Consider the following 20385-nt stretch of genomic DNA (forward strand, 5'->3'; position numbering starts at 1 on the left):
TTTTCTTTTTACAAGATTTATTGGTGATTTCATATTTGCGACAATAAAGATGCTGTCTGGGGTTCCTTTTCTTGTCAATTGTTAGTGTCAAATTGACATAATGATTAGCGCGTAGAGGTTGTCACTTGACTTGTCAACTTGTCATTAAAATCGATAAAGAGACGAGAAAGAAAGGAGAGTTTTATTACAATTTGTAATAAATGTAGTTAAAAGTGAAAATGCCCGAAACGATTATAGAAAGCGTCCTCACAAAAAAATTAGACACAGGGCTTTTAATTAAATGGTTAAACAACGAATCTATTGAGGTGAATACCTAACCTAAAGTGAAAATGTTTGTTTTGAAAATTCGGTGTTTTTTTAATGTTTTTATTAATTTACAGGAAGCTCCGAAGGATTGTATTTTATTATGTTGTAGTAAGAGCGAATTTGTTGCTCATTTTTTATCTTATATACGAAGTCAAACAGACAGGTAAACATAAATTTGTATAGTAAAATTGAAAATAAAAAAAAAATTTACTCGTTTAAAACTAGATAAAGAACTTTATCTTTTTAAAATTCTGTGATAAAAAGCTACAACTTTTATATTACTAATTAGCATTACTCATTAATTTGCTTAGTAGTTAGTGTTCACCTTTCTAAATTTATACCAAAGTCATTTATTTCTCATTTTGTTTTAGTATTTTACAAACAAATAGCAATGCAATACAGCTGCTTCAACAGCAACCTACTCCAGAGAAGATATTGTCAAGGAGGAAGCATCGAAGATCTGTGAGCGATCCAACAAGTGACACTGACCGCACAGCCGACAGTCTTAGTGTGAAAACAGACCACCAAAGTAGTCAAGGATCTCCCAACAGAGATCGCAAAAAGACAGGACGAAAAGTAAAAACAAAACTATTTCCCGATGATAAAATAAAAGATCCTTCTGTTTCACCTGATGAATCTAGGATATGCAGTGGAGTTAATAGATTGGTAATATCGAGTACACCAGTCAAAAATGGATACAAAAATGAATATCCAAATATTACAAGCCCTGTCACACCTAATTATCGTAGCTTCAAAGATAACTATGAGAGATGTGACACACCCAGAATATCACACAGACATTCTAGATCTCAAGAAAAAAATATTAGCTTAGGTGATTTTTTAGTCAATGCACAGCCTAAAAGTGGGAAAAAGAAACGAGGGAAAAATACATCTGACGATAATGATATAGATACAAAAGTCGATCTAGACCTCAGCAATTCGGAAATGTTTCCAGAAATAGGCGCTAGAAAGTCCAGTTCGTTGCGATCTGAGAGAAGACGCATCAAACCTACTAATTTAGATAAAAGTTCAAGTCAGAAAAGTTTCTCTTTGAACAATTTTAATGTTGAAAATTTCCAATCAAACTCTCCATTAGCTTTGGAAGAGAATTCAGCTTTTAAATATCAAAAAGTGCAGCCTAACGAATCATCAAATAGTTTTGAAATAGAGAGGAATATTTTAAAACAAGAACGACACAAGCTTATGGAGAAGTTTAACATTTTGAATACATCTACGTCACCAAAAATTGTAACAGCACCACAAATAAAAGTTACGCGTAAAGAATCGATGGATGTGAAACAGAGGTACATAACAGCTAATGCAAATAGTATTGTACATAAGGAATGGATAGATATTTTTGTCGAAATATATGATACGATACTAAAAAATAACCTAGTACTAAGTCTTAACACAGAATTGTACTTTCTTGTATCTATTTTGCTGTCGAAACAATTCAAAGAAGACAATGCAACTTTAGAATCTCAATTAGACGGTAGTAATGTTAGTGAAAATCTTTTAAAATCAATACACAACAGTACATATTTCGCTGTTAAGTCGTTATGGTGTCAACGAACTATATTAGAAGTTATATTAGATAAGAACTCATTGAAAATATTAGGTGAGAATAAGAAAGTTAGAAGTTTTTATCCGGAATTGGCAAAGTTTCTTTTGAACTCGTACGGACTTAAGGTTGAAGCTGAGATAAATCAGGACAAGTCTAAAATGACAACGGAATGTCGGGCCTCCAATGGTGTCATTTGTTTCAATTTTGAAACAGATAATGCCGATAATTTTCCGTCCCTACTAAGTTTTCAAAACTTTAAGAAGCAAAGAGACATGTTTTATGAAATTCTGAGGTTAGTTTCCAAAAAATTTTTTTTTATTCCATATTAAAGAGATGGCCAGAATGTATTTTAATGTTTTTAAATAGCAAATAACATTTTCTAATTAGTCTCGAATTTAAATTCAAAATATCGCGTAAACCCAAAAATTGAAAATTTACGACGTATTTTATATGCCATATTTTTTAGGTGGTATCAAGATACACAAACAACCGGGGGCTCCAGAACTACGTTTAAAGCTCGCATAAAGACCCTGCTTGCGTCAGGGCCGACCGCCGCCAACCACGCCCACCTCGCCGCATTATTCACCGCACATATGATAGCTGAGTGCTTACCGCCCACTTTACAGGTAAAAGTTAGTCAAAGAAGTTAGTTTCCTATCAATAGGACTTACATTAAAAAAAATCGCTATTTGTTTTTTTTTGTAATTCCAATGTAATACCTAATTTAACAGGAATCAAAGATGAGTAAGTTGCACAGACGGCTAACTTGCCCTAATGCGCCTGAAACTCATAGACTGCCGCTATTCTCTGACAAGGAGATTTTTTATAAGTAAGTAGAATTTAAAATACTTTTGGACATGATCCATTAGTTTCCGATAAATTATAGACTGATTTTTTTATTATTTCAGAGATTTTATAATGTATGCTGAGAACGAAAGCTTTCGTGTCCATTTACGGGACGCGTTTTCTACGGAAATAATAGTTTTAGATGCCTCTTCTATAGCCACTGAGAGTTGTAAGTTCACTTCAATGATGACGTCACAGTAGATTCTAGCATATTACCATCCCTCTTGTTCTCTTTCAAACAAACAGAGATAACAATAGTCATTTGAAATAATTGATTACAAATATTGTTTTTTTTTAGCCAATGAATCAGAAATATCAAAGGAGTTTTTACAGTTGTCTAAGAAGTTGTGCCTTTTGTCCAAGTTTCTTGGATATTTGACGTCTTTGCCTTATTCTCAAGTACCTGCAGATTTTACAACGAAGACAGGAGCTCTGATTGTTGCAACCTCAAAGGAGGTTAATTATGCACCTCCTAAAGAAAAAGTTTTAGAGAATAATCTTGCTTTGAGGAATTATGTAAGTATTGGAAGATATTTATTTTTAAATTAATTAACAACAATGTTTTAAAAGTTTTTGAATACAATAAAATCTTAACTAGCTTAAAATAATTCTATTCGCGTAAGTCTAGATTACAGTAATATAACATTTTTTTACCTATTCGACAATTATTTTGACATATATTAATTACCAGTGTTGCCAGATTGCTACATTTCTAATGTATTTTTTTTTATTTTCCAGAGTCAACCGTCTATAGATTTAAGTGGAATAATAATAAATTCCGATGAAAATGGTCGCTTATGCATCACAGTTCCGTGGATTGTACATTACCTGTCGATGCTCGACTATACGACGCTGCGTATAAAATACTACCAAAACCTACTAAAGTTGCTATTCAATATATACGAAATGAAATTAAAAATTCATCCAATAAGTTTGCTAAAAAAGAACACGGTTATATTTTTAAAATCGATTTTAGGATGGTTATTCGATTTGCCACATTTCCCTCAAGAATTTTTTTATGAAAGTATAACTTGTAACGTCAGTGTTGCCAGTGAGAATGCCATAGATTATTACGATTTGATCGATGAATCGATTTTATTTGAGTTGTGTCCGATTTTAAAGGATGTGAATGTTTTACTATCGACTTGCAAAGTGTCACACGATCAGAAAGATATGGGCAGTTTTAGACACATAACGCCTGTCAGCTTGAGTTTAAACATGGAAGACCGTATGAGGAACAAAGAAAAGGAATTACAGGTAATTATATAAACCTGAGTCGTCAGGACGTCGCACAGTGTTTCGCGTTGTATGGAGAGGTTGGCCAAAATGCCAAACACGAAATTGAAGTATTGTAAAGCCCAAGAACCGTTGATTGTCATGTGATCTTACAAATACTCTTTTGCAAGCATTGTAATGTTTTTTCTGTGTATTTCTACCCCATAGTATGTACTACAGAATTATAGCTGAGGGTGTGTTCTTTTAGATGTCATTTAAATTTTGTGTGTCCTTTTCCGGCGCCCATACTAATGTAGCCTAAAAACCGTAAAAGTGCATATTTATTGATTGGCGTATGTACATAATTATTATATTTTTGTTAATACAATAATTCAGTGACTAATTTACACATATTTATATAAAAACAAAATAAATATCTCCAAATTTGTTAAAAAATATTCAAAAATAATTATTGCCAACCTCCCCATACAACGCGAAACACTGTGCGTCGGTGGCTCAGTGGTTTAAGCACTAGACTTGTAATCTACAGGTCTTGGTTTCAATGATCTTTAGAATCGAAACTTATTCAATACTAGCTATTGCTTGCGATTTCGTTCATGTGAATAATAAAAATATAGCCTATGTTACTAACAGATAAATTACTTTTCTAATTGTGAAGGAATTTTTAAAATTATCCTAGTAGTTTTTGAGTTATTTCAATACATACAAAAATACAAAAATACAAATCTTTCCTTTTTATATTATTAACTGTTGCTCGCGACTTTGCTCGCTATATTCTCGAAATTAAAAATATGGCCTATGTTACCAACAAATAAATTACCTTCCTAACGGTGAAAGAATTTTTAAAATTGGCCCTGTAGTTCTTGAGTTATTTCAATACATACAAAAATACAAATCTTTCCTCTTTATAGTGTTAACATACATGAACAATAAAATAAAGCCGTCGTTCCTATACAACACGTTTTACCAACGCAGGCTCGTTTAGAAGAAGAATTCCTGAAGACCCAGCCATCATCAAGCCGGCGTGTGTTGGAGCTGGTGATGGAGCGCGTGACGTCAGGCGCGGTGAAGGAGGTCGCGGCGCAGCTGCTGGCGCAGCGCCGCGCCACCGCACGCGACAGCGCCTGCGCATTAGTCAACAATACTGAAGATAGTGTTAGTTACACTTTAACAAGAGTTTTTTACTTAGTAATTGTAAAGAGATGACGGTTTTTAGCTAATCGGGTTCCTTAGATTTCGAAAAACTCATTTTTTTATAAAGGAGATATTTTCTAAGGTTGAAACTGATAAGTGTTTGACCAAGCACCAAAAATTAAAAAAATATCAAGTGAAGTGGAAGATAGTTTTGCAGATTTAAGAGCAGATTTTCAACGCAAATAAAATTAAGCTCTATTTGATTCAGATAAGGTTAATTTTAACCTTATTTCAATCGGATAAAGCTCAAATTCTATTGATATAAAATATACTCTACTCAACTCCGGTCTGTGTAACTAAAATTCATAACTGTAGGTGTTTAAATTACGCTACTATATTTTTCAGGGAACTCTCCTCAAGTCGCTAGAGGCGTTATACAACTCTGAGCTTCAGCAGCTGCGGGGCGAAGCCCTGTCTGTGGGCACGGCGTCAATAAAGCGGCGCGCGGGCGCTGCGCTGGCGGCGTTATTGCCCGCCGCGCCTTCGCCCCTCCTGTCTCTCGCAGTTAAAGGCTGTGTGAATAGACTCAATAAGTGGCTTAATGATAATTGGAGTACTACAGGTTAGTTATAAGTTCCACTAATTGATGTTGCTATTCTTAAATTAATTGTTGCGATTCCTTACTTTTATAAAACTTAATCTACACATAATGACACACTTAGTGATTACTTTGGACAATGTTAGAGTCTGCAATAATTTTTTATTGACCCAACACTATTACAAAATCGGTGGGACTTTTCCTCCTGAACTGGAAATAATATGTATTGCATTAACAACTCTTTGAGTGGAAGTCATTACGCGAACACTTTAAAATGTATGCGAGCCGGAAGCCTAGTTTTACATTTTATAATAGAAAACAAGATTGGCACACAACGATAATATCCTCTCTATTTTCCTTCCATCGAATGTATGCAACGCGTCTGGTAATTACAGATACCTGTGCAGTTTGTTTCCTTATCTAACGACTCTATGACATATTGTGGTTTTTTCTCATTATTATCAATATTCCAGCGATTCTCTGCAAGGATATCCAGCAAGAGATGAAAACATTGCAAGTGATAGGTGAGGCGGTGTCCGGCCCCGCGCCCGCGCCGCCAGACCTCGCGCACATGATGCTGCCTGACGACACGTTTGAACACACACACGTCAGCCCGGCAGTCGCAGTTATCAACCTTAAAGTAAGCACATAAGGTTGACATTCGAATAAACATGGTTGAGTAATTAAGAACAAAAAGTCGCGGACTATAGATAACATAAAATTAGATCCTTCGTAAATCTATTTTTTTAAATCTTGTTGGTGATTTGGTGATGAATATTATATGAAAAAATACACCAATTTATAGATAAAATAACCTACATTCTTATTCGTTTATGTGCCATAAAGTAGCGTTAAGCGAAGGAAAATCCAAATTAAATAAGCTTAATTTTAAAAAAAACACGACAATTTGTCTAACGTATTAAAATAACGCCATCTATGCCATAAAAGCAAACTTACATATCCAAAAATCATTACCCTCTTTGTTGAACGGGTCGTTTGTGATTGATTTTTTCATTCGTTAACCAGGAGCACACTTGCATGCTGTTGGACTACGATGATGTGCCAGATGCGACTGCATTACTGGCATCTTGCGCGCTGGCTTGCTCACCCACTAACATATTCAGTCGGCCGCCTACACAGCGCGCTCTGTTGCAGCTCAGTGTTGATTACTGCATCGTATTTGGTAAGTTAATTATGTCCCAGAGTCGGTAATTAAAAACCGCAGACGTGTAAACCTAATTTGCAATAAGTAATTAACAAGATGGTGCCAAGGCTAAACTAATTTGTTTCGATACCGCTAGATGGCATTGTCTTAAATCAATTTAAAATCTCACTTTCACTAGATGGCGTTGTTATTCAATTCGTTTGACATTTTGTACCAACTCGATAAGTCAATATTCTATAAAAGTATAATTTAAATATGTTTTTCAGTAAGTCGAAAACCTGAGCAAGTGGATGATGTTTTTCTCAACAAATTACACGCTATTTGGAACACATGTTGTCCTGATAGACCAAAACAAGCTCCACAAGAAATACTGTTACCTGAGAGAAGATCGGAGTTATCGCCTCAGTTCAGGAACTTCGAGGACGAGGAGCGCGCGCCGACGCCGCTCAGCGATGATGACAATGAACAGAAGATAGATGGCGCTAATATTAATATGGAGAAAATTATCGTTGTTGTGGATGTTTCTAGTCCAGAAGTAAAGAATGGTAAGTAATTTACTAACTTTTGACCGTAATTTGTCCGGGATTAAAAAAATCATTAAGCTGTTTTGGGGATAAGTATTAACAAACATCCATCCGTCCAGTTCAAACTTTCGCATTTATTATATTAGTATGTTTTGAAATGAAGTTATCGAGTTGTTAATCCGTAATTTTGTTTCAATTTATTAGAAATTCGTTGCACAAACATGTCTATTTTTAATATGTTTGTGGATTGTTATAATTTCTCATTTTAATGATATCTAATACACTATGTAATTAAATTTATAACTAATACTTAATTTCGATTTTGTTTATATTAAACGAATTTAGTCGATGCCGTCAACGAATTATCAAACATGAGTTGAGCCGTCCTTAATTCAAGATAATGTCTTACGAAAGTTTAAACAATTTAATTTGTATTTATCGTATATTTGTATTTATTTATTGTATATTGTATAGTGTTGTAAATAAATTTAAATTCCAGCATCTTTAGATCAATCGAAGACTGACCGTCAGGAAGAGAACCCGCTTCTGAAGACATTCGACCGCGTGCTGTGTCCCCGGAACATAGTGCTGCTGAGCCAGTCGCGCTGCGCCGCGGCCGCGGTGTGGCAGGCGCTCGCCACATTACTTGTATTTCTATTGAAAAATGACTATTTAAGTGAAGACTCCCTCACGGAACAGTGTCTAGCTGTATATAGACAGGATTGGCCGCAGGTAACCAAATTTAAACCGCGTTTTACCGATTTCAAGTAAAGTTTAAGTAAGTGGTTATAATTTTTATGTATGGGCGCCCCGTCAAATTAAAAAAAAAAAGTATGTTTTACTTTTTTACTCCTGATTCATCTTTTCTCTCCTGAGTAGGCTAATTTAAAAAAAAGCGTCAAAACGTAAACGTCGAAATAAATAAATTATTTAGAAAACCTATCAACCTCCTTAATCTATCAAAAAATAAAAAAAATGTACTGCTTTTTGTTATATTATATCTTTTCTCTCTTAACCAATAAAAATAAAAGGTACATGTCGAAATTTAAAAAAAAAACCTATCCAACCCCTGAACCCTATAGGGATATAGGAAAATATAGACCACTTGCTTGATAAGCTGTTTATAAAAATTTGTAAATAGTAAACACTTATATATACATTTTGTTATTTTTTTTAATTGAAGTGCATTTAATTACTCCTTAACTAGACCAGGAATTTTATATTCACTGCCTACACTAAATGTTAAATTGCTGTTTAACATTATTTTAAGTCTTATATTACTCAAAAACCATGAAACTCATTTAGCATTTTTTATTACATTTTAAAGAAATTGAATTGATGTTACAGAATATTCTAGAAAACCTATCTACTTGTATGAAGTCGGTGTCGTCTCGTTGGTCGCGCGCCGCCACGGGCAAGTTCACGCTGTTCCTAGACTTCCTGGCGGAGTACTGCGGGGATATGGACTACGACCCTATTGCCTAGGCTTTAAACACAAAGTTAAACTTAGGAATAAACTGAGTATAAGCAGAATTTGTACTAATTGCTTATAATCAGTTTATTCCTAAGTTTAATTTTATACCGCGTTTATTTGTAAGGCTGTAAATCTAACCTTCAAACCGATAAGTGCACGGGTTGTTAAATCTTTAAGGGACTTTATGTGATAAGTATGAAGAAATCAATGTTAAATTTATTATTTAATAACTCGAGCATTTTATAGCAACTTTTAAATCAATTGTTGGCAATTTGATATCTCGGTGCAATTAAATGTAGTCGATAGTAACATAATAAAATGTAACACCTTAAATATGAAAATTGGCTTGTAATATTAGGTCTTTTTGGACGGTCGGTAAAACAGTTTCAATGTGAAATAAAAGATGTCAATATTTTCACCACAAGCCGATAGATGGCGTTTTAACTAATTTTATACAAGCAGAAAAAAATGTTTTATTGAGTTTGTTTTTGTTTATTGAATTAATCTAAATTATTTTGAAATTACCGCAGAAAAAAAATGGTTTGATTTGAAATAATTCATATTATAGTCGTCAATTACAAATGAATAAAACAATTTGAAGTTTCGATTAAAGTTATGTATACTTAGTTAAGAGAGAAATGGCTGCCTTTGAAAACACCATAGTATTGTAATATTTACTGTACAAATAGAATTAATTAGTAATAATTGATGTAGCGATTATAAGATAAAAGTACAAAGTTTGGCAAACATGTGCCAAACATTTGGTCAAATAGACATAGATTTTTTTTAAATAACTACCGTAAAATAATCGAAAACTGTAGTAAAATGTTTGTAAAATACAATCAGGAAAAAAATATTTTCAACGACATCTTTAGACTAATTCAACACTGCCAGCAGACAGATTTCTTGACACCGCACTCAGAGACGTGGAGTGGCTTAGTACAGATTTATTATGAGTTCATTGAGGGACTCCCTTATTGACTAATTAAAGCTTTGAGTGCGGCGAAAAATGTTGCTTATAGTATGTGATGATAGGCGTAAGGCGTTAGATGTGAAGGTAAAAAATAGTATAAGAATGGCTGTATATTATTTTTTTTAATATTATCATCAAAAAAAAAAATTGTTGACTCAAAACCGTCATGTATATTTTTTATCTTCCAAATTTCGTTATGAATTTCATTTAATTTTATTACTATTTATAAATTTTGATCACCTTACACCGCAAATCGATAAAAGGATAAGGGCCTGTATCACCACTGGCTGATAGAGACTCAGATAGCTTAAAAAATGACGTCACTGTCAAATAAGTGAACAAAATCCGATGTTTCCATCACATATTTTACACGTTAGATTGCTATCAGACAATTTACAATTTGGTGTAAGTATTATATATAAATTAAAAATGACCGTAGCTCAATTTCTCATTAGAAATATAAAATGAAAGGGATATTGACAAATAAATGTTATCTAGAACACCAATTATAAATTAAAATAATATTAAGAATTTTTTAATAGAGTAATGCTTGCAGTTATTTTGAGAGCAATGTTTGATGTACGCTTTTGTACGAAATTGTATTTTAAACTGTGTTTGAAATTAATTGACAGATTTATTGTCATCCTTAATATACCCTTTGAAAAAACAGAGACAACCTATGTTTGATTTAGAATGACAAAGTTATTTCAACTTTCTTAACACATTTACGGCTAAATATCGAAACATTTAAATATGAACGTCGTAAAAGTTAGAAAACCGATAATGAATTGACGCGGATTCGTTTGTGAAATCCGAGAATAATTAAAACATATTCATGTAGAATATAAAAATTATTATTGATCTGTATTTGTTAAAAATGTTAAAATAGTTTAGCAAAACGATTTACTATTGTAATAAGTTTCAACATTAGAATCGAATGTCTATTTTCGTATTTTTACGAATGTCAAATTAATTTCTTTTTTGAATTTGGCTGTGAGTTGTCATGACTATAAAATTTAAATATTTAGACACGTTTTGATATACTTTTAACATATAAACGAATATGTTAATAAGGATTCAGCTCTTAACCAATGATGTTGCAAAATCGCTAGATGGCGCTGTGCTTTCTTATTAATCGATGTACGAAATTTTATTGAACATTGCTTACGAGTTAATTTGTTGTATTTATTTACAATGTGTAGATATTTAACGTTTTTTTTATCCAAGAAGCCATTTAAGTCTTATGTTTTTGTTAGATATTTTTTGTAATTAAAAAATAAAATGTTTACAGATGTAAATAGGTTACGATTTAATTTTATATCGCTGTATGTTATGTTTTTAAGATTAAATAAATAAAGTAAACGGTACATATTACAAAAATTGATAAATTACTTGTCTAATAACCACAACCTAAACCTCATAATTGCAGGTCGATTATACCTTTATAAAGCACGTGCAGAGTAAAACTTTCAGCTTTTATAAAATAAGGAAGGTCTAGTTGTCGCTGGCTCTAGAGCTAAAAGGAGAGATTGGGATTTTGTGAAATAAAAGAAATGATGTAGAAAAAAAAAACATGTAATTATAAAATTTAACGTCACTTTCTACACAAAAGAAATGCACGAACATCGATATCTTATAAATTTGAAAGCTGGTAATGAGGTCCGTTTGCAGTTGACGATGAAACGAACCTCTCACATAGTAAAATTTACTAAACAGAGAAATGCTATAAATATAATTTATTTACAGGAATCATATAATTTCACTTATCCATACACACTCACAATATTGGTAAAAAAATATTGTTCTATTGTTAAATTCACATTACTCATATTGGAATACACTTCACGTTTAATGTCTGAAGTTAGCTTCGCAAAAGCACAGCTCACGGGTGCGAGCGAGACAGCATACACTAGACTGGTAAGTGCGAGAGAGAAACGTTTCGAGACATGCAACTTGTTGCTAACTTCACGCAGATTAACGCGATATATAACCTATTTTTAGTTAATAATATACACATTTAGATATTATTGATACAAAATTATTACTATGAGTTTTGCACATTTAGTATAACTAACAACCGTTTATAGAAACGCAGCCAGGTCTTGTATTAAAAGTTTATAATAAGAGGTGAAAAATCGTTGACTTTTGAGAATATTTTTAGATAACTATAAATAAACACTAAAATAGATGCAAGAGTATATTTAGAAGTTATAAGATCATAAATCATTATTTGATCATTTTGTTTTGATACAATATTTACCATACTTTTAAGTTTTTTTATTTATTGCTTGAGAAAAATGACATAAAAGTTCTAAAAATATAAATAGGATAGGATAGGAACATAATTATATTTTTAAAAATGTCTTTAATTTACCCTGTAGTTCTACTTATTGTGGAGTATTTAAAAGACCTGGCAACGGATCGTTGCTCCCCACCTTAATTCTATTTACTAAAACTTTGAAATTACATTTAATATTGACATTAATTTGTTTAATATTAACTTTGTGCTACACATATCATTTTTACAAATTATTTCACTCAATTAAGTACACATTGTTAGTTAATTACACATCTTATTTGTGTATTTATGTATTAATTTGTGACATTTAACTAATTATAATGAATTTTTTTATCGTCATTTGGCAATTGATCGTATTATTTACAAGTACTGTGAATTCAACAATGATTTTACGCACGACTTAGAAGAATTTTTTTGCTTGTGCTTCTTTTCTTTCTCTGAAAAGATAAAATAAACAAATTAAATCACGCTATACACTGTAAAATAATCATACTATTATAAATTATAAACACGAAAGTTTAGATGGAAGGATAGACGTTTGTAAGAGTTTTTAGCTTAAATGACTGAATGGATTTCGATGAAATTTGGTATGAATGTAGAAGATAGTCTGGAAGGATATATAGGCTACTGCCTTTTACTTTTTTAATTCCACGCAGACGAAGTCGCGGGCGAAAGCTAGTTATTCATAATAACTTATTATTATTTTATCACAGAAATAAATGTGCATAAAAGATCCTGGATTAGAAAAATATTCAACAATGTTGAAGACGGACTTAATATGAAAAATGAATGTTAACATCGCGTTCTAAAACACCTGTGACGCCATCTAGTTAACGTAAAGTACATACTTGTACAATGTGTAGAGGAACATGAGTGTGAGCTGCGCGGCCACCGCCAGCAGCAGTGTGGTGGTGCCCACACACGACACCTCGGGGCACGACGACTGCGCCGACATTTGAGGGGCTTGCGTCAATCTGTAACGGGATAGTAATTTATTTGTATACAAAAATTGATAAAACCACAAGATTAGTAAATTTATTTGTTGGCCATTTTTGACAATTTCATACAAATTTTCTGTATACTAAAAATACCAAAATTAAACAAAATTGGTAAACGATTTCTTACTTACTTAGCTAACTTAACTTACTTAAGTTCTTATAAAAATGGACTCAAGAGAATCGTTACTATTAAATATGTGAATTACATTATTTCCTCTACGATAAAAATACTCGTTATTGATTACTATATCACCTCTGTGCGACTCCATTAATGGCCTGTTTGACTTGATTGACATTGTCCCTCATCTCGTTGAGGAACTGCGGGTTGATGGCCGCGCCCCCCGCCCCGCCCGCCGCTCCTGCCCCGCCCGCCGCCAACAGCGAATCAGACTTACGAGACACGTCGATAATAAAACCTCTGAAAAATACCACAAAAGCAACAATTAAAAATCACGAAAAAAAGGTATCTAATATTATAAATAAGAATTTAAAGATGGATGGATTTTTGTTAGAAGGCTCTTACAAAAACGGTTCAACGGATCTAGGTAAAAATTGTCACAGATGTAACAGTCTTGAGGACACAAAGGTTTTTTAATGCCGCGCAGATGCAATCGCGGGTTTATGCTTAATAAGTATAATTTTTCTTATCCGTTATTTCATTTAACCCCGATATCTTCGTGATGTAGTTGTATACCCAATATAGTAAAGTTAATTAGTTGCCAGATTTCGAATGTATGGCTTTCTATAGCCAAATTAAAATCTTAATATCGTATATATGAGTTAGTCTACATTTGTATGCTTACTTGAGTTCAGCAATAGTGTTGATCATCAGCTGGTTATTAGCGACAAGCGCGTCCCAATCCTGTCGCCCAATAGGCAGCGCTGGCATCTGAACAATTATAAACAATAAAACTTAGTTTTAGAGACAATCTCGGTGCAATTTAACTGTTTTCTAGATAAATACCTGCATGGGAGGTTGTCCGGGCTGTACGGGCTGTATGGGCTGTCCTTGCGACTGGCTGTACACGGCTGTCAACATTGATAGCGAGTTCATCTGCTTGCCGATCACCTGAAAATAGCAAATTCAATTGTTGGTCCTTCGAGTCGGATAAAATCTTTATTTAGCTTGTATTAATACGTATTTATGTATACCAATATTATTATTTTTCTATGTAGTACATTTTTAATTATTTTATTTTCTTTCAAAAAACATTTAATTAATATCATTCTATTTCTATCATATTTTCGTAGAAAAAAAAATACTTTTTATTATTTTCCTTTACTAGACTATCAAAATTATAATAAATGCTTTAGTTACCTCGTCAACTTTTTTATTGAGATCCCTGAGGATGTCGTGTATCTGTCCCTGGCCCTGGAAGATCTGTCTCAGCTCGCGCTGGCCGTCGGACTCGAACCAGTCGTCGAACTCGCCCTCTTTGTCGCGCACCTGCAAAATTACATATGAGAAAATGCAACGAAATGATATAGAAGAACATATTTATGAGGTAAAATCTGGTACATGATTTTAAATAAGATACAATAAGTTTTAAAATCTCAAACAGGGGTCAGCAACATTTTTGTTTTACGATTTTATTAAAAAAATTATTTCTCAAAATTTGTACAGAGGAATTCTTACTCATTATTTAGTTGCATATTTTTTCTTTATTATTAATGAGAAAAAAAAGTTTTATATTGAGAGTAAGAACTTACTTCATCAGGATGCTCCTTCCTGTACTCAGTCTTCTGCTGCTCCAACTTTTTCTGGTACTCCTGGTATTCCTGCGACAGTTTCTGCTGTTCGTCGTTGCTGATCTGCTGACCACCTGCAACATAAAAAAATCATTTAAGATCCCATATTTAGATACTTATAGTTTCTCGAAACGACTAAAAAAAAAGAGAAAGGCTGAATTACATGGGTTTGGATAAAACCTACTTTAGATAAAAGGAAATACTCTTTTCTTCTTGTATTTTTTTACTTTTTCAACTTTTGATATTTATGGATTTTAGGAATATGGTTAAAAATATCTATGGTTCGCCCATAAGTCGAAATCCGACCATAGTTTATAAACTGTTTTCTCTTCTTGTATTAATATTAAAAATTAGCTTACGCACGCGACTCCGTCCGCATGAAATTAAAAAAAAAATCAAGTAGCCTAAGTGTTCTTCCAGACTATCCTCTAGATCTATGCCAAATTTCATCCAAATCCATCAGCCATTTAGGCTACAAACTCTAACAAACATCCATCCATCTAAACTTTCACATTTATAACATTAGTATGATAATATAACCTTGTTGCTGCGTGCTGTGCAGTGACGTAGTGAGGAGGTGTATGACGTCATGGTCGTCCGCCAGCCCGCCCGTCGCCGCGGACAGACCGAAGTGTCCGCCGCGCGGCAGCGCCACGTTCTCCGCACGGAAACACAACTCGTAGTCCTTTTCGTTATTCGTCATTCCTGTTTATACAATATACACTTTAATACCTATAGGATAAGGTTCATTTTTAATCAAACATGATTGTGTTAAAGAAATTAATACTTTAACTGCTGCAATATAAAGATTTTGTTACTTGTATCATTTGTCATGCTTGTAAAGTACTGTTTTGAGTATTGCCTGGACCACATTTGGCCAGTACAGTTGTAGCGCAGCCTAGGCATGTTCTGTATATCCTGACTGGTGCCAGTGTTGTCACTATGCCAGTTGAATGATATTCTAATTGTTTTGCTACCTTTCCAACTGTACTGGCCAGGTGCTGTGCATATTGTTATGATAAATTTAAAGCGTGAAAGCACTAAAAATTACTGTTTAGATATATTTTTGATTTACTCTTACGAAAGATAAACATGGCGATGCGTCTACATTACAATGAGCACTCTTTTATTCGCTTTTTTTCTTTATGTTTGATTTTTTAACACATTTTTTTTCTCTACATTTTAACATTTTCTTTAAAAAGCAAATTAACTACTACTGACCATTGTGGAAGTACACAGTAAGCGTGTTGAGGTAGTATTCAATACGAGCGCGCGTCGGGAACGGCTTGTTACGGAAGTCTCGCAGGCAGCCGGACAACAGCTGCGTTGATCCATCACTATACCAAACAAACACAATAATGTAAATAATAACTAAATAACTATATAGATAAATGTATATATAGTACAAAACATAAGAACCTATTCTTTAAAGTCAATCTGATGACTTGTTTGTTTAACTTTTATTGAAAACTAGCTTTCGCTCGCGACTCCGTTCGCATGGTATTAAGAAAAACAAAAGTAAGTAGCCTATGTGTTCTTCCATACTCTGCTCTATCTATGCCAAGTTTCATCCAGATCCATTTAGCCGTTTAGGGTACAAACTCCAACAAACAGCATTCGCATTTATAATATTAGTTAGAAGTTAGATTAGATCAAATTTAAATTTATTGGTAATTTGCATCTTGTTACTCTATATTGAATGGATTAACATATCTATTTTCGTTAGAACATAGTTAATAGTCAATTAAGTTATAAACATTTCAGTTTTAATGAATAATTTTATAATGCACTATATTTGGTGCAATCGACATGTAATATGCATTTTCTTTTGGAAAATTTTACACCATATGACATTTATTTGCATTTTTAATCTGTAAAATTATCATGTAAACTTGTTTCACAAGTCCAAGATTAAAACAAACAACTTTAATAAAAGCCAGAGAAAATATTTATCAAGTATATAGATATATAAATAAATAGACTAGGTATAGTAAACATTTTTTCATCTGTACTTTCTCTGAAAGGTACTGTACTGTTGGCAAGTTTAATGACACCTATTGGTATTTAATTTTTATACAACTAGCTTTCGCCCCCGACACCGTCCTCGTGGAATTAGTTAAAAAAATAATAAGCGAGTAGCCTGTGTTCTTTCTGAATATCTTCTACATCTATGCGAAATTTTATAAAGATCCGTTCAGCCGTTTAGGCTACAAACTCTAACAAACATCCATACATCCATCCATCTAAACTTTCGCATTTATAATATTAGTAAGAGTAAGATTAACAATATTGCCACGAGGATCTATCAATAGACAGTTTTGTTGTGAATAAGTAAAAATTTTTAGGTAAAGTGTCAACCATGCCTACTCTATGTATTTGAATCTCTTTGGCACTTACCTCTTGTGGTCAAAGTTCTTTGTGCCATCATTGACAACCGCCATTATATAGGGGTTGTTGTGTTTGTTGTCATTATCAAAGGAGTCAAACATAACAGCGAGCCCATTCCATCGGTCTGATGAACCAAACACATCACCATTGTAGTCACCACGTTGCGTCGTATACCAGAATGCCTGGAAAATATTTTTTTAATTAATAATTTCATAAAGTAAAAAAGAAATAATTGGAAATAAACATTATAATATTGTTCTTGTTTTCATCCCAAAAATTTTTCCAGCTTTCCATAGGTGTAAATATGGGTCATTAGAATTGTCCTATTTTGGGTTCGAACCCACGTCCACAAGATTGGTAGTCCTCAGTCATTATGTTATTCACGAATCGGTACTTTATTTTAGAGTCAATAAAATTATTAGATAAATATTAGACTAACCAAACCATCAGCTCCTATTCTCCCTCGGCCGGTGACCTTGAACATGACGTCCACCTCCCACCAGTCGAAGTTAATCGGCTGCTTGGTCCATATCGCGCCCTTCTGACTGCGCAGCGACGGCGCCAATCGGACGCTTTCTCCTGATGCTATCGCATCTGTACAGATAGATTACATTTTGTAAATACTGTAACAAATGAAGGGAAAATGCAGCGGAAACTATGAAGTGGACATTAATACAGACCAGATGCATTGTTGGCATTTCTAAAAGTATGATAGCTTGGTTTATTAAAAATGTTAATAGTGTCATTAGTGATTCATTTATTTAACTTATTTAAGTACACTTTAGATTTCAAGAAATACTAAGTACACAATTAATGTTGGATACAGAGTAATAACAGGGATACAACGTCTTTAGAAACATATATTTTTTTTTTATAATATAAGGTGGCAAACGAGCAAGCGGCCACCTAAATCCGCCAAAATGGCGAAGCGACCGCTGCCCATAGACATCCGCAATTGCAGATGCGTTGCCTACCCTTATACGATGGAGGAGGAGACGCATATAAACAGGATATTTCCCCTTCCGATGCATCTCCTCCACCGTCAAATCCACTTCCCCTTCCCATCCTCTCCTTATGAGAAAAGGGTGGTGAAGGGAAAGGGACTTAAATTAGGCCTCCGGTACATATACAGTATAACCTCGATAACTCAAACCTTGGTAACTTAAAAACTTCTATAACTTCAAAAAATAATATGTTCCCTTCCCATCAGAGCCCAAAACCTCTACATCATAGACTCTTGATAACTTAAAATATTTTGTGTTTCCCTTGGACTTTAACTTATCAAGGTTCTCCTGTATTATTTCATTACAATTGTGTAGTACTATGAGAATTCTAAAAAAAAAATATAAAAAGGTTTTTTTCTCTTAAAGCTAACATTTGTGTAGCTCCAATAGTTATAGCAATATACATTGGACTTATCAAGACAATCCAACCATAGCATACAAAATTAGTCAAAGCTGTAAAATGAAATGTAAATATTTGAAATGTTACTGCCTTTATATTAAAAGGTGAAGTAAAAGTCATTCCACTATTAAATGTTTAAATTTGATAAGGCTGTAACACAGTAAATCTGTTTTATTAAATAAAAAAATTAAAATAGAGAAAAAATAAGATTCCTCAACTGCAGAATCTTGTTGTTAAAACTAACAAAAGTTTTAACTACATTAATCTTAATACAACTTGATTGATGTAAATGTGTTAATTACAATGTGTTAGCTATGCTTAGATCACTGATAAGTAGCTCATTATTTACGACTTTTATCAATTATTATCCATTCGCTACTGATATATTCATATGCTACCAATAAAATGCCATATGTATACATTTACAATCCCTGTATCAGCTTTCAAAAATTTGATAACACTATACTACACTATACATTATACTATAATTATTGTAATTATGTTAAATTGTGATGTTTATCTAAAAGGGAAGTTTGTTAAGAGAAGCCAATGTAGTTTAAAAGATTGATCTTTGTATCAACTCTTGATGTAATTAGGCACAGATGTAGAACAGTCTGGAGGAAATGAAAGTGTTTAATTTAGTAATTTTATATCATGCTGATATTGTAGATTACGCAGAAAATTGCACGGTGTCATTTTGATGATTTAACCTCAATAAAGTGCAACAATAACAAAAATGTAGCTGACAGTATGAACGATAAAAGTAGGCAATTATTTAAGATGTTTTTAACACTTATGGAAGCAAAATTTACATTTGTGCTATATTAGACTTTCCATACATCTTTTAAAATAGATATTTTATAATTATAACTTGAAATTATAAAAGTGAAAGAATACAAAGACTTATAAGTTTATCGCACAGTTAATGTATTTTAAAGGGGATATTTAGTGCTGATGGATATTAAAAACTACTTCAGGCAATTAATTGGGTTCAATCCATTAAGTTTAATTGGTAAATGGTAAGAAATGTTAAGTAGCAAATTAAGTGCATCGAAATATTTAGAATGAAATTAGACATATGGCACGTAATTGCTATTTCTATATTTTTCTTTTTGTTGTTAACATGTTTAATTACTTTTAACACCAACCGTAACCATACCGAATGCTGTCGTGGAACTAAAAACAAGAATCGAAACCCATTCTTTTGTCACTTTCTTACAAGATCAAGACATATAAATCCATCTCACTCTAATCTGACAGTTTTCACTGACGTGTCGGTGTCAATTAAAACTACCTCAACAACAAGGGATTTTTACCGAATATGCAATTTTTATAACTTAAAAAACACAACATAATGAATAAATTATTTACTTTCTAAGCAATAGAATGCTATATGAATTTTGCACAGTGAATATTTCGTAAAGGAAACAAGAATAAACTGTACTTACTGCCACCGTATTCCCAAAACGGAACCGTTCCATCTTTTTGAGCTAAATATGGTGGTTTAAAAGAATATTTATACTCAAACCGTTTGTGTACTGTTTGAGTGTTTATACTAAAAATAACACTAAGCACCGTACATATTAATAAACTTAATTTTGTCGAAGACATGTTCACGGTATAGATCGCACACGGCTCGCGAATTTATGTCACATACCAATTGTCAAGTGTCATGTGTCGAATCTTGACGGTTACTAATTAGTGTTGCCATATTTCGAGGTTACTGA

General features: G+C 33.0%; 2 protein-coding genes across 2 annotated transcripts; one reads left to right on the forward strand and one right to left on the reverse strand.

The window, feature by feature from the left end:
- The first annotated feature begins 130 nt into the window (after nt 1-130).
- On the forward strand, nt 131-9338 carry LOC106107284 (codanin-1). Its single transcript, XM_013288079.1, has 15 exons — nt 131-305; nt 381-469; nt 678-2162; nt 2337-2496; nt 2602-2699; nt 2779-2885; nt 3015-3232; nt 3455-3973; nt 4928-5107; nt 5492-5708; nt 6158-6324; nt 6711-6867; nt 7116-7394; nt 7873-8105; nt 8721-9338. Exons 1-15 carry the CDS (start codon nt 219-221, stop codon nt 8856-8858), a joined length of 4134 nt encoding a protein of 1377 aa, XP_013143533.1. The 5' UTR covers nt 131-218; the 3' UTR covers nt 8859-9338.
- A 2041-nt stretch (nt 9339-11379) lies between these two features.
- LOC106107013 (protein ERGIC-53) lies at nt 11380-20323 on the reverse strand. Its single transcript, XM_013287686.1, has 12 exons — nt 20107-20323; nt 17694-17848; nt 17264-17436; nt 16088-16203; nt 15407-15571; nt 14828-14940; nt 14436-14564; nt 14082-14186; nt 13921-14006; nt 13371-13535; nt 12968-13093; nt 11380-12556 (listed from the first exon to the last, which is right to left on the reverse strand). The coding sequence occupies exons 1-12, from the start codon at nt 20267-20269 to the stop codon at nt 12520-12522; spliced, it is 1533 nt and encodes a 510-aa protein (XP_013143140.1). The 5' UTR covers nt 20270-20323; the 3' UTR covers nt 11380-12519.
- Between the last annotated feature and the right edge of the window lie 62 nt (nt 20324-20385).

The sequence above is a fragment of the Papilio polytes genome, unplaced genomic scaffold (genome assembly GCF_000836215.1).
Source record: "Papilio polytes unplaced genomic scaffold, Ppol_1.0 DF822067.1, whole genome shotgun sequence".
Lineage (NCBI taxonomy): Eukaryota > Metazoa > Arthropoda > Insecta > Lepidoptera > Papilionidae > Papilio > Papilio polytes.

Bases quoted from the DNA above. Each gene is read 5' to 3' on its own strand.
- LOC106107284 (XM_013288079.1), top strand. From the start codon at position 219: ATGCCCGAAACGATTATAGAAAGCGTCCTCACAAAAAAATTAGACACA. The intron at 306-380 runs GTGAATACCTAA...ATTAATTTACAG, and splicing joins TAAACAACGAATCTATTGAG to GAAGCTCCGAAGGATTGTAT. The intron at 2,886-3,014 runs GTAAGTTCACTT...GTTTTTTTTTAG, and splicing joins TTCTATAGCCACTGAGAGTT to CCAATGAATCAGAAATATCA.
- LOC106107013 (XM_013287686.1), bottom strand. From the start codon at position 20,269: ATGTCTTCGACAAAATTAAGTTTATTAATATGTACGGTGCTTAGTGTT. The intron at 15,572-16,087 runs GTCAGTAGTAGT...TTGTATAAACAG, and splicing joins TACTGTGTACTTCCACAATG to GAATGACGAATAACGAAAAG. The intron at 14,565-14,827 runs GTAAGTTCTTAC...GTAATTTTGCAG, and splicing joins GGAAGGAGCATCCTGATGAA to GTGCGCGACAAAGAGGGCGA.